We start from the raw sequence: 17,402 nt of genomic DNA, 5'->3' as shown, positions 1-17,402 counted from the left end.
ACCATAAAAATACAGCATTTTTTCTGATGTTGCAAACATTTTTATTAACTTTCTCTTTCTTAAAAAACATCTCATAACTTTGATAACAACAGAAAAACTTGAAGAAACTCAGGAATGCCAGGTAAGAGGTGACGCGCACGCTTTTCTCGATCATAAATAACGAGCGAGAACGTCAGGTTAACTCGGCTAAGGGCAAATCCTCAAAAAAAAGAAAAAGAAAGATAACGCAACCCGGAGAGCTGCAACCTTCAAACCAAGTCTGCCAAAGAGAACAACAGCTGGGCTTTTAACAGAAGATTTAGTCACCTGTTTTCAAGAGGGTGAGGTATGGCATGGGAGATGAATCCAAAATCTTCTCTTCGAAATCTTCCATCGAACACCTCCTCTAAACATCCGTTGTCTCCACACTTTATTAGACAACTGTGGAAAACAAATACAGCTCCAGTGCCTTCTGCTTGATTCTCCAAATACAAAATAAATCCACAAGAATGTGACATAAAAACAGCACCTCACACTCACGCTTGGAAAACAAGGTTCGCCGGACAGGGTTAAACACTCTGCCGACAACGATGAGGAAATAATCCACACAGATTAGCACACGTACTTCACATCTTGGTTCTGTTTTCACAGCAAATGTCAATTCTCAAAAGACAAATCCTTCAACACAGTCCCTATTAACGCACTAATCACCTGACTGAGCAACAACAAATAAATAAACGTAATCCTAAACGACCCAACGAGATTGTAAGAACTTGAGTTTTTTTAGTTTTAGAAAATAAAAACCAAACATTAAATAAATAAATCTTCAATTAAATTCACACTGTTAAACGCAGCCTCAAAGACGACAACACGAATTTCCAAAAATTTTAAATCGCTCATTGTCATAAGTGGCAACTTTAATTAACAAAAAAAAACAAAAAAAAACACACACTACAGGTTGCTCAACGTGACACGCAACAACTGCACAACAACGATAAAAACATCTCTTAACCCATGCCATATTGTAGCCAACCAATCTGGAAGACGATAACTGCTTTTTGTTGGCGTTTCATCGGAAAAGCGTGGCAACTCCCTTAGATACCGGCTACGCTGAAGTTTCTTCAATAAACAAAAGTCACGTGTTTCTTTGTCTTTCTTTGGTCATTGACAAGAAGAAGCAATGGTCAGACGTAAAAAGGGGAAGGTGTGTTTTGTAGAAAGTTAAAAAAACAAAACAAAACATAACAGCACAACCAACCCTCCTTTTTTGTAACTGTATTATGGTTGGATTCCAACACCGAGCATAAAGGATGGACTTGTCAGACGCCACTCGCCAGGCTCGACGAGAGCGCTGCTAAGGGTAAGTGGGTCCCAAGAGCGTGCCTCCCAATATGGGAGGGTAACATTAGGGTAAAGGTTACAGGAAAGGAGAGAAGTCTCAGGGAGAAACGGCGTTCCCACCAGAAGCTTTAAGGCTCCACTTCAGTGTCCTCCTCAGCATGTTTCTGCATGTGCATCAGCATTCCCTGCAACACACAAAGTCACAGCCTCTAAATCAGCTACTAAAACTTGTATGTACTCAACCAAAGCGTATGTAAGCGTTTATATAATAGATTTACAGGAGGTTATATTACAATGCATATTTACACAGCATCACTCATTAAATATGAAGTTCCTGCTATGTATTGCTTTAGAATCATTTATAGATTCTAACAGGACATGATTTGTTTTTACACTTTATTTGTGACAGTGGAAAGGCTGTTGTGGTCCTCTTATGCTCACTCAGCTCCATATTTATTAAAATAGCACAAATTAGCTTTGCTGGATTTGCAGTTGAAAGTTTATATTATAGTGGGCCTTGGTGTTTCACCGTCTGACTGAAACAAGCTATTTTAAATCTATCTGTCTACTGATTGGCTGTTACTAGCAGACAGGAGTTTTCAACAGCAGCAGTAGGAAAAAAATGAGCATTTTAGAGCTTTTGGGCCATAAAGATGATCTGCATATATGCCGAAATGAAGATTTGAAATTTGGGCTATGTTTAATATAAGTATCCACATTGTATCAGTACACACAGTCAAGCAAAAAACACAAAGTACACTCTTACTGCTACCACAGGAATTAAGAGGGTAAGCAGCAGCCAGGTGCTGCTAATCAAATGTACCAAATTAACTAATCATCAGTAAATAAATAAATAATACCACCTCTAATAAAAGCTGAAGCTTTGTGTGTCTGCTGGTCTGAAGCATTCAGGTGTTTTCGAAGGAGTGGGTGCCCGAGCAAACACACCCCAAGGTCAGATCGTGCAATACTCACAGATATGGGAAAAAACCCAAGAGCTACATTTTAGAGTCTTAGTTAGCATGTAATAGGTTAAAGTTCATGACAGTTGCTTGGAGGGACTGCCAGGAGAAAGCCTATTCTCTCTAAAAGAAGTTGGCGCCACGGCTTAGGTTTTTTAAATGTGCATCTGAACAAACCACAAGATGTCTGGAACAATGTTAACCAGACCAAAGTGCAGATGTTTGACCATAATGCATAGCACCACATTTGGTGAAAAACAAACACAGCATATCAGCTGAAACACCGACTGTCAAACACGGTGGTGGAGCGGAGTCACAGGACTGAGCATTAACTCTTCTGAGTTTTGCAACAATCCAGTCAAAGTCCAGACCTCAACCTCACTGAAATGCTGTGGTGGAGCCTTAAGAAAGCTGTGCATACCTCAATGAACTAAGCAACGTTATTAGGAAGAGCAGGGCAAAAATAAGAAAAAAAATATTAATGGCTCATTATGGAGAATGAATGACTTTGACTGCATCTGTCCAAAAAGAAAGAAAATGTTGTTGGGTGTTGAGTTCTGTTGAATGTGTTTATACCTGCTTGGAGGTGTTGCGTGCAGAGAAAAACACTTCACAGTTTTTCCAGCGGCACTTGAGCGTCTGAAAGTTGGCACTGGTGTGGTCGTTGATCAGGTGCTGCTGCAGATGCTCAATCAACCCAAAGACCAGTGAACAGCCATGCCACTGGAAACACAAAACGCCAATAACCAAACAAAATGAGAAGCTCAGAAGGAAAAGACGGGACTGGGACACAGCTTATCCATAAATTTCTCAGCTCTGCTCCATGACCCATGTCTTACCCAGCAGCGGTAGTTTTGCATTAGGTTCAGCTTCACTGCCTGCACGCTGCCATCATAGCAGCCCGTGTAGATCTGAAACACACAAAATTAGAGTTAGGATTTAGCCTTCTGAGATATAACACAGACAATTTTATGAAAAAAGATGTCTTGTAGAAAGGTAATCGCTCTCAATCATCACTTAGGACCCAGTAGAGGTGTGTGACAACATTAAAGCTTAGAAATTCCTCATATCAGCAATGAAACTTTACAATTTGTTTTTCAAAAATATTCTGTATGAGAACCAAATAGATGAGTTATTAAGTCATAACTGGTGTCTAAACAACACTTGAAATAGCGCATCTCACCATGTTCTTGTGGATAGCCATGCACATCACCATGTCCTTGTGTCCTCCGTAGACCTGCAGTTGGTCATGAGACTGTGGAGAGAGTATGCTTTCAGATTTTCTTGTGCAATGGCATGTAAATATTAAATAAAGAAAGAAATTCATGAGCAGTTTATGTTATTAAAAGACAGATGGTGTGACGATGCTAACCTGCAGGTCATAGACACGGACCAGTTTGTCCAGGCAGGCGGTCACCATCACTTTCCCCAGGATGGCCACTACAGTAACAGCATGACTGTGGCCCTTATAAACCCGCACCAGCTCACCTGTCTGTGACAAAGTAAGAAAATATTAATCTCACATGGCTTCTTTTTCAAATGGTGAATAACTGAAATTAAAGATGCAAAACTGTAACAGCGACTCACATGGATGTTGTGTGCATAGACACACTGATCACTGGATCCACTGAATACCAGATCATTGACCACCTGGGAAAAAGCAGCAGACACACTCACAAAAGACACAAATTTGCATACAAACATAGATAATCTGTGTATTATATTTTTTAACAGTACAAAACATCAAGGTTTATAACATGCCATCCTGTCATTGTTGTCTTGAATATCATGAAATTTACTCCAGCAGTAATGCAGTTGCTCTGTCGAAGCTCAGATGTAACCTACCTTCATGCAGAGCACAGTTTTGGTGTGTCCCTCCAGAGTGCGCAGCAGCAGTCCGTTCTTGGCGTCTCTCACACTGATGGTGCTGTCGTAGGAGCCCACCAGCAGGATCCTCCTGGCTCCCTCCTGCGATGAGGCCAGACAGCTCACGGCCCGCGGCCCGTGGCACTCAAACACGTCCATCTGCTTGTTTGTCTAAACAAACAATTGCAAAATGAACATCGAGCGAAGCACATTTCACGATGGTGATGATTCTTCTTTTTATCATTGCAGAAACAAGTAGCTGCAAAACCTTTTTATTTAAGGGCACACTTAAAGTCAGTAATATGTGCAAACAATGCCATTATTTTAAAGACATTCCTGCTTGTGCTTAATTTTTCACCTTAAGGTTAAAGGTCACCACTGTGCCATTCGCCAGACCAGCATACAAAGTTTTCCAGCGGCTGTGGAGGCAGAGGACTCGATCAGACAGAGAGAACTGCTGCTCGAGTTCCCGTGTCTGTGGACAAGAGCGAATATACAAAGTGTCAATAATCCAATGTTGCTGTGACACTAACATATGGCAGTTTAAGTAAAATGCCTGTGATTTACCCTGAGGCTGTAGCAGCGTATGATCTGGTCACTGGAACCAGAATAAAGGCGATGATGCAGGCTTGGAGCCGCTGAGACCAACAGGCAGCTCACTTTGGAGCTGTGACCCTCGAACGTACCCACACATTTATGACTCTACGACAAAATTTAAGAAAAGCAAAGTTGCAACGTTGTTCCATAATAGATATTCAGGCACATCCTGGCAAATAGCAGCAGTTATTTCATTCATAACTCACCACCAAGTCAAAGGCTTTGACGGTTCGATCTCCTGAGCACGTGTACAACAGGCCGTTGTGGATCTGCATGGCGTTCACCGCCTCCTGGTGGCCCTCAAACAGCCCGTCAGTGGGCATCTCATCTTCACCGTGGTCAGATGATGCATCTGGAAAATACAAACATGAAGGAAAAATGTTAAAAATCAAACACACAGTGAGGAAACTGACATAAATGATCTTACAGCAGTACATCCACTCATAAGGGGCCTGTCCAGATCATTTTAACATTTCTAATTCAAAAGATGGAACCAGTCTTGTGGTCCTTTATGGAAAAAAATAGATTACAAAGCATCTTATCTGTGTATGTGTGTCTTCTGCTAGTTATATCTGCATACTCATGCATGTCCTCAGATAACAGCTCTATGAATACTTTGCCCATAAAAAGTAAATTGGGCACACTGGAATCTATTTTCATTTGGTGACACAGTGTGATATTCATAACATAGAAATATTACTACTTAATATCATTACTACTACTGTTTGTACGTTTATGTGTATTTAAGGCTATCTCACTCCTAACATAACTATTTCTGTCACTTATAATGTGAACAATACAAGCCCCATGTTATGACAGCTGGTTTTTCACTCTATTTTCCAACTAAAAAAAACAAAAACCTTTTTAGTACAAACTGTTTGGTTAAGTATGACCCGACTCTAATCATAGCGACTGCTCTCCAGAGATGAACGTACCTGATGAGTTCTTGGGCAGAGTGATGGCAAATGGCATGTCACTGTTAAGAGAAAAGTTAGAGTTCAATCTAAAAGTTTGTTCTTATGAAATCTGACCTTTCTGAAATCCAGTTGTCCATCTTATAATTAAGGAAAAAAAAGTGTATTTTGCAATTATCCCGCTTTCTTAAGTCTTTAAGTCTGTAGAAATAAGTATTTTTGCTCATATGAGTTCACACTGAGCTGAAATTGTGATCGCGACTCACCTCTCAGATGATTTACACAAATCCATGTCACTGGTGGAGGAGACCTCGTTGCAGGCCAGGCTCTGTGGCTCAGGTCTGGGGGAGTCTGCGATTGGGTGTGGAGGGGGAGTTTGAACTTGAACATTCACTTGGGGCTGCTGTCCGGCAACGGTGACCTCCATGCTTTCCTCTGAATCCAAGTTCACCATAATATCAGCGGGGGCCTCATGAGGAAGCTCTGCTGGGGACTTCTGCTCTGCCTTCTCTAATTTAGCACTTGGAAACAGCATCTTGAGTGGCTTCTTATCACCCTCTGTGTTCATGTCACCCTCTCTGTCTTCTGTAGGGAGACTGGACGTACTGACCTGAGAGCCTCCGCTGGGTCTCCTACGCGTTCGGGGGCATCTCGGCCGTGAGGCCTCTTCATCCATCTCAGTGTCACTGCTTTCAAACTGCTCTGTACCCTGAGCTTTCTTCAATGCCTTCCTCTTCTTCAGCTTCCTCACACGCTTTCCAGTCCTCGGCTCTGATGGAGAGGCAGGGATATTAAGGACTGAGGGGGCTAAAGGGGATTTAAAGGATGGGATGTCTGCAGAGTCATTAACCTCACAGTCTCTAATGGGTAATAGAGACTTAAGGGGGCTTTTTGTGTCAGCTAAAGAGGTGAGACTGTGCCTTGCTGTCTGTATGGCTTTTTCCGTTGTCTCAATAAGTGTTAGCGACTTCTCCTTGGAGTCTGCAGGCTCTCTAAAGTTCGACGGGTACAGCTCAGGGTGTCTTTCAGGAGAAGCCTGGAAGTTGACGGCGAAATCTGCAACAAGCAGCACAAATAACCCAAAATTACTTTATTTAGTGAAATCTCCTACATAACAATATCCTTTTATTCAAATAATACAAATAAAACATGATGGACTCTTCCGAGCAGTATGTGTAAAAACTTGTAAAGATTAGATTCACATGTAGTATTTCTCAGGATAAACACACTGTGTCCAGAATGCTTGTAAAACATTTGCAAAGCTGATTTTTGTATTGTGTTTAGTTTAGTGACATAAAAACCTTTTAATGCTTTTTACTTTTTGTTGGTCTTTTAGACATCAAGGTGAGCTCGTTGATCAGTGAGAGAGATCACTGATCACAGTGATCAATGAGATGTAAAATCTGGGTTGCTGTTTTATGGTCTGGGAAAAGCAATGTTACCTGGTGAGGAGGCTCTGGCAGGAGTGACCGGCAGCTCCGGGGTGGTGCTGTGAGCACAGTTGGTCAAAGCGTCCGCAAAGTCCGGCTCTGAGCTGATATGAACAGGGGACAGGGGCTCCTGCTTGATAGCTACAGACATAAAGGGAAGGCTGGAGGAGGGGGGAGATCCACACTCTGCAGCACGATTAGGACTGTGGACGGCGGTTTCCACAACAGAGGAAAGTGTGACAGAGGAGGGTACGTGTGCCTCAGTTTCAAATGTATCCATCTTTTCTTCTTTCAGTTTGATCTGAGGTGCTTCCTCCGTCGTACCTGTATAAAAAAATCCATGATTAAAAAGCTTATTCCACCAATCATAGCTTCTTCTGTAAACTATATTTGTTCCATTACTGCTACAAATATAATCAACTTATTTTTAACTATAGTAGAATACGAACTGGCTTTTAATTGAATCTAGTGTGTAGTAATTTGTAGTAATAGACATTTGGTACAAATGACCAAATGTATTTTGCACATGTTTTTACCTTGCATCCCTTTTAGTAACTCAATGCGCTTGTTTCTTAATGTGCTCATCTCTGCAGTCATCTGAGAAAGACGAAGCCATACAAAACAATGGTTAGGCAGGGAATATATTATCTTGAAAGATAAACTGCATAGAAAGTATAAATCCTCTATTAATCCCTAACTTTTAGAAGTAAATGAAATTCACATGGAACGCAAGACCATCGTTTAAATAGTGAGACTTGTGGTTATATATTAATGTGAAGTAGCTGGCAAGACAACAAAATGCTTGCCAACACATAAACTCTCTGTGAGTCCTTAGGTGTAGGCCCTTTTTGTTATAATGCGTTGGCATTAGACACTAAACACCTAAAAGCATGTAACTGTGCAGAGAGAGAGAGTTTTTGAATAATAGAGTTCAGCTGTGTTCAGACCTGCTGTTTAACCACCATGAGACGCTGCACTTCCATGTAGGCGGCCTCCAGTGCAGCCCGGGCCTGGATCAGGCTGGTGTCCACAGTCTGCAGGGAGCGACTGAGCTCGTCCTCCCGCAGAGACACTGCCAACAGCTGGTCAATGTGCGAACGTTCTGCAGCAAGCCCAAAACACAGATGTGAAACACAAGCAGCTAACCCATGACAGGAAAATGAAGTATAACCCCAGAGATTCTTGGTTTTTTTGAGTCTACTAACCTCTTTTCGATTTGACCTTCTGTCTTTTGCTATTATGTTCTATGCATGAAGACTCTGTACTCAGAGCGTCCTACAGAGAAGAAAGAAAGCAGTCACGATGACATATTCTGCTTGTTCTTTCAAAAAACAAATACACAAATAAAAATGAGAACACTGTTTCCTAAGCTCACCCCGGCTGCTCTCCGCCTCTTTGCTGTTCCCAGACCATCGCACTGCTCCGTCCCTGAACTGCTGTCCCCGAGCACTGAGTCAGACCGCTGGAGGGCTGATGTTAGGTTGTCTGTCTGGTTCAGAGCTTTGGCCTCGAGCTGAACGAGCATCTGTCCAACCTCTGGCTGAGACTGACAGTCTTGATTTCCTAGAGAAGACTTGCGATTTGGATTAACTGTAGATCTCTGCTGCTCTGAGTTGAAGCTTTCTCTCTGTGAGGTTTCCTTTGATATATGGGATGTAAAGAGGTTGTGCGTGGATGCAGGAGCGAGGCTACTCTCTGATAAGGAGCGTTTTCGTGAGGGGCCCTGGTAAGAGACGTCCATCAACGACTCCCACTGGAAACCCTCCAGCAGCGGTATGTCACCCTCCTCTTGGCTCTGGTACTCCTGCTCATATGAAACCATCTCAATGCCAAACCTGAAAGACAGAACATAAACTTGTATTAACTGAAATCAAAACGTATTTAAAAATTTAAAGATGAGATTATAATTTCACCTTGGCATGCCTTTTCCTTTGTCTTGTTTCTTCCTGACCTCGTGATACACCTGTTCCCAGTTAACATTGCGCCGAGACCCAGAGGAGCTGATGAGCTGCCGCACAGTTGGCTTGAGCCCTGAATCCTTTTCGGTGTCGCTTCTCCGCGACTCGCTCACGTTACGCACCCGTCTGGCAATGTTCAGGTTGGGCTCGTGGCCGACTGTTTTGTTCTTGGAGCTGATATGTTTGGTGAGGTCACGTTTTAAAACTGGAGGCAGGTCAAGTTTGGACAGACTTGATGCGTGAGTCTGTGCGTCACCACTTCTGGAGGTGTCACTCTCTGAGCTCTGCCCTGCCTCACTGACCTGCATGGTCTCATCTGGAACAACTGAGCAGCTTTGCTTTTCCACTTTCTTACTGTTCTCCTCGTATTCCCTGCCTGATTCTGCCAGCTTGGAGGTCTCCACAGTAGAGGTGCTAACTTGCAGTGACTGGAGAAACTGACTGCTGTCTGAAGATATCAAAGCAAGCTTTTCTGACCCAACTGGATCAGGTAACACTGATTTTGCTGCATTCTGCCTGCAGCTGATCTCTTTGTTCACTGCAATTTGACTCTGTACCTGATTCGTTTGCAGCTCCTTGACACTGTGCCATGTCATTTCCACTTTTACGTTATTACCAAAGGTATTTAAAGAGCCCTTCTTTTCTAACACAATCTGTTTGGCATGCTTAACTGATTCTGGGAGCTTCTGTTGTTGCTGTGATTGAAAGGACCCAGTCAGTGGAGCCTTGACTTCACTCTGGATTCCAGTTGGTTTTGATTGCACTTGAGCCTGACTGGGGATCTTGCTGAGATGAGCCACACTGCTGATGCCAGGAGCTGAGGACATTTTCCGATCTAGCAATGATTTATTTGCATTCTGATTGGACAAATTAGATGCTGAATTCTGGTGGCCATCTCTCTGCGAACTACTGCTTCTACTGCTACTGCTGCTCCCATCTCTAGGTTTGACTGCAGGGTTTGTTTTATGCCTCCCTTTTTCTTCTAGTCTACTTAAGGGCAAAAGACTTGATTCCTTTTCAGATCGTGACTGGCTGTTAAAACCAGTGGCTTCCGGTGCTTTGTTTTGAGGTTTGGGGGCTCTTGGGTATTCCTCAGATGATTTTGGACCAGTATCTTTATGGGGCACAGACTCTAAACCCTTCACAGGATAGGGTGACCAGCGACAGGATTTGTCAATCTTCGGATTGCTGCCCAAAGTCTTAGAGCTTTTACTGCTACTAATATCAGATTCTGCTGGTTGGCCATCCCCCTTCTGTAGCCCAGCACTGGCCTGACCTGGTTGGTCATTACCTGTATTCTGAAACCGATTCACAGCCTGGGCCAAAGAGACAGGGGGAGGTGGATACATACGAGGAGCCCCCAAAAAGCTCATGTGCCGGTTCTTTTGAGTGTACTGGGAAATATTGTTTTGCCCATAGAGCCCATTTCTACTGCCTCCATTGCTGAGCCACGGAAATCGATTTTCATTTTTGCCAGGAAATGCACAATGACCCCACGTCTTGTTGCTTCGAGCTTCCTGACTATCCGAGCTTCTACCAGCAAACTCTCCAGATGCCCACCTCTCTAAGTTGGGGGGCTCCTGAGCATGCCAGGTGGCGCTCTTCCCCTGTTTCCTCTGGTTCCAGGGTTGTGTCTCCCCTGCTCTGGAGTCATACTGGCTGCTTCTGTACCAAGTCCTGTGGTGACTAGACCCACCGAATCCCTGTCCCGGCTGCTGCCAGCCACGCTGTAAGGAGTAACGCTCTTTAGCTTCCTTTAACCTCTGCTGAAACGCCTCCTTTCTCCTTTTATCCTCTTCCTCTTTTGCTAGCTTTGCAGCAGCAGCCTCTTTCTCTTTTCTGGAAATAACAGTAATATAAATGATATACAAGCAAATATTTACAGCTGCCCCTACATCCAACTTGCAACATTCAAAACAAAAAGTAATAATATCTGAGGCATTAACACAAAATGAGAGAAAGAACTAAACTTAGAAATACGTGAGGAGGATTGCCGCTCTGTGTGGGTGATACAATACACACTGTCAAGCTTAAAGAAGAAGAGTGAATTTGGATGGAAAATTTCAATTTGTTTTTTTAACTTTTTGTTTATTAGACTTCACATCAAAAGCAAATAATCCCACCTACAGATTTGCCATAATAATTTCAAAAGTTTGTTTGACACTGAAAGTCATTATTAGAGCAATTCATTTGCTTTAAATTAAAAATGCATTAATAAAATTATGATTTCAGAGAGTCTCCCTGACAATTACATGCACCGACCAGCAGAGGGAAAATGTCTGGTATGTGACAAATTGTTTTCCTTTACATATCTTCATATGGATCAGCTGCTCCAGTCACACATTATTATAAGGTATTTTGGGGGATTATACCAAATATGCATAGAAAAGACTCATTTGAAGAAATAGTCTAATAGTGCAATTAATGTGACATTTTAGTATGGCTTAAAAAACATGGATTTTAGAAATTAAAGTACAAAAAAAGGGTTGAAGTGAAGGTTTTTGTGTTTTACTCTTTAATAAAAGCCTTAAGCATCAAACTGCTTGTGTCTGAACCCTGTATGTGCAGTCATGCTTTTTTTATAGCCTTCAGTCCTGACATACGACTCCGGCCGCGGCATAATGTGAAGCTGTGGCTAAAAGAGGCCTGTGAGCGCCACTGAGCAAAATGTGACTATACATGGTGTATATACACACACACATACACAAGCTTGTAAGGTATCACTACTATTTAAATCATAAAAGCTTCATAAAAGTCATGTGTGACTGTCCCGGAGACTTTTGATTTAAAATCCTAGACAACATTTTGTGTTTAAACCAAATGAGTAGCTATTTTTCTTTTACCTGATCTTCTCTTTTCTCTTTTCAATCAAGTCCACCAATTCCTGATCGAAGTAGTCTTCTTCGTGGTCGTGCCCAGCAGGCTTCTGGTCAGCAGCCTCCACGTTCTGCTTGTGCATGGGGCTGGAAATGTGGCTGGCATAATCAGTCAGACTCACCACCTTCACCTTACAGACCCTGCACTCATGTCCGCAGTCCCTGGGGAGGGAAGGAGAGAGCGGACGTTCAATCGTTCCTTCGGGCATTGCTCTAAACTTGTCTGGTTCGGTTTTCCTGCCTGCAGAGCTTGCAAATATATATTCTGGCTCTACTTTCTGTTACTTTAAAGTCTTCATAAAATCAGGAAAGGAGAATACTCTACAATCCTTAAAAATATTACTTGTCCAAATTCGCTATCCGTTACAGATCAGGAGGTCGCTAACTTAGAATTTTCTCTCATGAAAAATAATCTTTATCATCCTGATCGTGTTCTCCTTTCTTCAGCAGGCCATGGGTGGCAGGGTGAGGGCAGGAAGAGGAGCAGCAAGGCTGGACAAGGCAGCATGCTAATCTAGCTGTCCCGCTTATGTCCAGCCAAGCAGTGCAGCACTGGGACGCGTGGAGGGGAGAGTAGCCCGGCGTCCGCAGCCTAGTGAGCCCTCATGATGGTGTCCGCTGCGCTCTGAGACTCTACAGCAGGCAATGTCTGTATATGACCTCACTCTGTGTTCCACGAGCCAGGACCCAGCCCCCTCTCAGGCCAGCATGTGTTATTAGCACAGGCCTGTGGATTGTACCGACCAATCCAATGCACAGCCTGTGTAACTGGAGCTGTGTGCAGCTGCTTCTAGCCTGCACTTCAAAACCTCTCCCAAGTATGCCATCCTGTGATTCTGATAGGGGCAGTGACTTTGCTGGCTCCTTCTCAACTTCTTTTTCAAATCTGTGTCATGGCATCCTGCCTTTTTGTGACCTCTCGTGCAGCTGGCACACAACTAATCAATATTTTTTCAAGTATTATTTGTCAGCTACAGAAACAGTGCTGAAAATGCAATCTGCGAGTCAGCTTAACCTCACAAAAAAAACTGTAACGAGCTGTAGCTAAATTTAAGTTTATTGTTGCCATCATATTCCTACACAGGAGCTTTTCAAATAAATCTCCACACATTCTTTTCTTTAAAAAATACTAATATTCAGCTTTAGGTGATGAGCACAATAAGATTTCATCTTTGCACATCAACAGCATGAAATTCCAGTAACTGAAACAAAGTTAGCTCCTCTAGAGATTCTTCCATCTCAGCGACACAGCCACATGCTTTTAGTAATCTACATGCGAGTCACAAGATAGCCAGTTGCCTTCTAACGGTCATGCCTGTTGTTCCGGAGAGATTGTGTCTAAATATATGTGGTACAGTTGAGACAGCTGACCCTATATCCACTTGCTCGATTACTGTGTACACGTGCCCGTGTGCACACGTGCCTCATGACCTAAATAATCTCGGCAAAAGTCTTGTGAAGCCAGTATTTTTGTGAAGCCAGTATTAAGCAGGATGCAATAACCTGAACCTTTTCAGTATTGCATGAAAGTCACGAGTCATATAATGAAATCAAACACCTTTTTGTCTTACATCAATTCAATTTATCTTTAAATAAATGTAACAAAATAAAGAAAGAAAAAACTCACCGGCCTTTAAGGTTCTCCAGCTCACGGTGGTGGAGCATGCTTCTCATGTGCTCATCCATCTCCTGCAGGTACATATTCACAATAAAACATTTAAGGCAAGGTACAGAGAAACACATCAAAAACACGTAGTTTTAGTTTAGTCAGGCAGTATAAAGTCCCTGCATGTGCCTCATAAGGCATCACAGCATCACAACAATGAGGAATATTAAGAAAACTCATAGGTGGTTAAAAATAGGTATAATAAACCTAACTGCAAGTATCTTAAATCAGAACCTTGCACACCTGAGAGTGTAGATACATGCCACGGTGATCAAATACTTATTATTATTCACTTTGTCTTTAAAGTATCGACATATTTATAGTGTAAATCAAATTTCTGGGTTAGTTACCTGCTTGGAGACATAGACGGTTTCACAGAGGATGCACTTTCTGTCTCTCGTCATTTTGAATGCAGATGAATCTCAGCCCATTACTGCCGAAAGAGAGAGTGTTGTTTAACTTATGTGACGCCTTCCTGGGTGGATGTACCTGAGTTTTATGTCACAAGAACAAATAATTATGGGCAGTAACAGTGTCCATACTGTATGTAGAAAAGTGACACGTCAACCAACAAAATGAAAGGAACTCAAAGCTTTTTTTTTTCTTTGAGCAACCACACCTAACTATTCAACAACATGCTTTAGTACCACAGCCCAAATACCAACAAAGTTCAACCTGATCACTAGTCTAATTCCAGTCTGCTGATAGAGCAGCTCTATGGCCAGAAGGCAGAGTGATGTCTGGACGTGTTCAACACTCACAAACAGGGGGAGGAATAAACACCGGCTACAAGTCAACTGCTGGTCAAGGTCTACACCAACACTGCCTGTTTTTAAGAAGGTGACCACATGAAGGATTTTACTTTATCCCCAAAATTCTGCTGGTTTATGAATTTGGGGATCCAAAAAATATTCAGAAAAAGAGAGAAAATTTGCAGTAGCTCTATTAATGTTTAAATACAACGACAAAATACTAGTATGGAAAAACAAACTACCACCCTGGAAACTGGAAAAACTAGCAGTCAAGCCTTTCTACAAACAATGACAAGGTGAATATTTGAGTGACGAGTGGATAAAGACAAAAACAGTAGGGCAAACCTTGTCTCACACTCACACACACACACGGTACAATGCAATTAAAAAGCATTTGGCCCACTTCCTGACTTTCTATTTTTTATTTTTGCATATTTTTCACACTTACATGTTCAGGTCCTGAAGCAGCAAAGCAGCCCCAGACCATCACACTAACACCACCATGCTGGCTTGCTCCCATGATGTTCATTTTATGAAGTATTAAGGTACTTTTACATCAGATGTAGCGGGACCCAAACCTTCCAAACAGTTCAACTTTTATTTTATCAGACCACAGAGTATTTTCCCAAAAGTCTTTGGGATCATCAGGATGATTTTCTATAAGCAAATGTAAGATGAGCCTTTGTGGTGTTTTAGATCAGCGGTGGATCTCTTCCATGTAAGCCATTTTTGACCAGTTTCTATGTTATTGTTAAATCATGATCCCACACCTTAACTGAGGCGAGTGAAGCCTGCAGTTCTTTAAATGTTGTTCTTGGTTCTTTTGTCACCTCCTGGATGGTGGTCGATGAGCTCTTGGAATAATTTTGGTAAGCCAACTGCCCCTGTTAAGGTTCACCACCATTCCAGATTTATAATGGTTCTCACAGTGGTTCACTGGAGCCCCAGTTGCAGAGAAATGGCTTTGTAATCCTTTCCAGTCAGATGTCAGTGAATTTGACACTGTTTCTTTAGATCATAGTATCATATATTTCTTTTTGAGATTTTTTTTTTAGCCTACTCCACTTTATCAGAGAAATTCTATTTAAATTATCTCTTGATTCAACAGGTTTATGAAACTAAACTCAGCTTTCTGAAAAGATAAGATAAGATAAGATAACCTTTATTAGTCCCACACGTGGGAAATTTGTTTTGCCACAGCAGGAAGTGGACAGTGCAAAAGTTATGAAGCAAAAATTAGAATAAAATAAAATAAGAATAAATACAGTACACAACTGTACAGAATAGAATAAAATAGAATACTATATACACTAGAATAAAATAGAATAAAATATACAATAAGATAAAAATGCTATATACAACTGAGTAAAAATACAACGATGCCAGAAAAGATTATTAGATTAATATTTAATTAAATTAGATTATTAATATTAGATTAATATTATATATATAATATTAATATATAAAAGATTAATCACAGTTAATTCATGATTTGGAGTGAGTTATTTTTTCACACTAAACCAGCTGGGTTTGGACAACTTTTTTCCCCTTAATAAATGAAACCATCATTTAAAAATCACATTTTGTATTTACTTGAGTTATCTTTGTATAATATTATAATTTGTTTGATGATCAGGAAGTGGGTAAATACTATTTTTTTTATCAGCATCTGTTTTTAAGCATTATGCAATCTCACTTTCTTCGCTTTTACAGCACAATTTCCATTAACACAACTTTCCAACTTTTACCATACAGAAGAAGTGATCAGGTGAAATAGTTTGACAGTAAGAATGGGTACTCTTGTTTTAGAAGTGCCTTACAATACCTTTGAAGGGCTATCTTTTAACACTTTAATATTTATAAAACGCATGAGTCAGCTGCTAATTTTCTAAAGAGCAGCCAGGAGGCCAATGTTAGATATCCAGTGAGCTTCTGCACAGTTATGTTAGCAGATCGGGCAGCTGTGCTACAATGCTTGAAAACAGGCAGGGGGCAGTTAAAGAAGTTCCATGTCAAGTCAGTTTGTTTACATGCCACAGTTAGGATCTCATCTCATTTAGAAACCACAGAGAACATCTTCTACTGACGTTTCCCCAAGCTCATCACAACAAGGTACTTTATCATCAAAGCTGTGCGTAAATAAATGCTTAAAATTCAAATGCACATATGACCAAAGTACTTGGAAATTTTAGTTAGCATGCTAACTTTGTGCAAAAGTTTACCACCAGTCGCATGACATTTTATTATGATGTTATCAAACACACTAAGGTAATAAAACTTTATAGTAAATGTCAAACCACAGCTTTATTGCTGTTTTAAACTAGCTTATGGTTAAATAAAGTCCTGGGTCCTTGATTGTTGTTAGCCTAGCTGTTTCTAGTTGTACAGTTAGCTGGTAAGTATGCAAAAAAGCATAATAACGTGACTCAAAAACTAGCTTAAATACGAGCTAACCATCCGACTACCAAAGTAATAAAAAAATGTTATTACGAATTATGATTTCAGCAGAATTTACTTGAACTGTTATTGAAAGCTAAGCTAGTAAGTTAGCGAGCTAGCAACAGCATGATAGCTGCCACATGAACACGCCAGTAATGTCCTTAACTTATTAAAAATTATAAGGTGTTGAGGGAGCCCGACTACAACCGAATGGTTTTACACACTGTAGACACTTAGATGTGACTGATTGCTACCTTCACAACATCCAGATGTGTGTAGGACTACTGCATTTTCTCATCCATCGCTGAAGCTAATAACAACATCCGCCTCCTCGCCGCGCCCCCAAACGGAGCACCAACCCAAGAAGCGTTCAGGACCATTTCGGATTTAGGAAACCAGGACGCCACACAGAGACCGTGCAAAAAATAAAAATGTCTAATAGAAAAAATTAACTGTAATGGCACTTTACAAATAAATAAATAAAAAAAATTTCAAAAAAGACAGATTTCCATTTTTAAATTGCCAGTGCTTTATGCCCATTTCAACTCCATAATTTTTAAACAACTTTCTGATTCACTGTCATTTAGTATTTAGTCCTTCCCAGGTCTTAATATTAAATCCC

The 17,402-nt window shown here is 41.3% G+C and overlaps 1 protein-coding gene across 1 annotated transcript; it reads right to left on the bottom strand.

Annotated features, from left to right (window-relative positions):
* Positions 1–34: 34 nt before the first annotated feature.
* Positions 35–17,134, bottom strand: znf106a (zinc finger protein 106a). Its single transcript, XM_063498663.1, has 22 exons — positions 17,035–17,134; positions 13,940–14,022; positions 13,551–13,612; positions 11,891–12,085; positions 9,003–10,886; positions 8,465–8,924; positions 8,295–8,364; positions 8,037–8,191; positions 7,626–7,686; positions 7,102–7,413; positions 5,926–6,715; positions 5,681–5,721; positions 4,952–5,097; positions 4,716–4,850; positions 4,507–4,623; positions 4,128–4,319; positions 3,870–3,932; positions 3,655–3,774; positions 3,466–3,537; positions 3,122–3,193; positions 2,859–3,005; positions 35–1,505 (listed from the first exon to the last, which is right to left on the bottom strand). The coding sequence occupies exons 2-22, from the start codon at positions 13,991–13,993 to the stop codon at positions 1,449–1,451; spliced, it is 5,205 nt and encodes a 1,734-aa protein (XP_063354733.1). The 5' UTR covers positions 13,994–14,022; positions 17,035–17,134; the 3' UTR covers positions 35–1,448.
* Positions 17,135–17,402: the final 268 nt, after the last annotated feature.

The sequence above is a fragment of the Pelmatolapia mariae genome, linkage group LG16_19 (assembly GCF_036321145.2).
Source record: "Pelmatolapia mariae isolate MD_Pm_ZW linkage group LG16_19, Pm_UMD_F_2, whole genome shotgun sequence".
NCBI lineage: Eukaryota > Metazoa > Chordata > Actinopteri > Cichliformes > Cichlidae > Pelmatolapia > Pelmatolapia mariae.
This window is presented reverse-complemented; position numbering and strand designations above follow the sequence as displayed.

Coding starts and splice junctions, on each gene's coding strand:
- znf106a (XM_063498663.1), bottom strand. CDS start 13,993: ATGACGAGAGACAGAAAGTGCATCCTCTGTGAAACCGTCTATGTCTCC. Junction 12,086..13,550: donor CTGGAGAACCTTAAAGGCCG/GTGAGTTTTTTC, acceptor TTCCCTCCCCAG/GGACTGCGGACATGAGTGCA. Junction 4,851..4,951: donor TCAAAGCCTTTGACTTGGTG/GTGAGTTATGAA, acceptor ATTTTGTCGTAG/AGTCATAAATGTGTGGGTAC.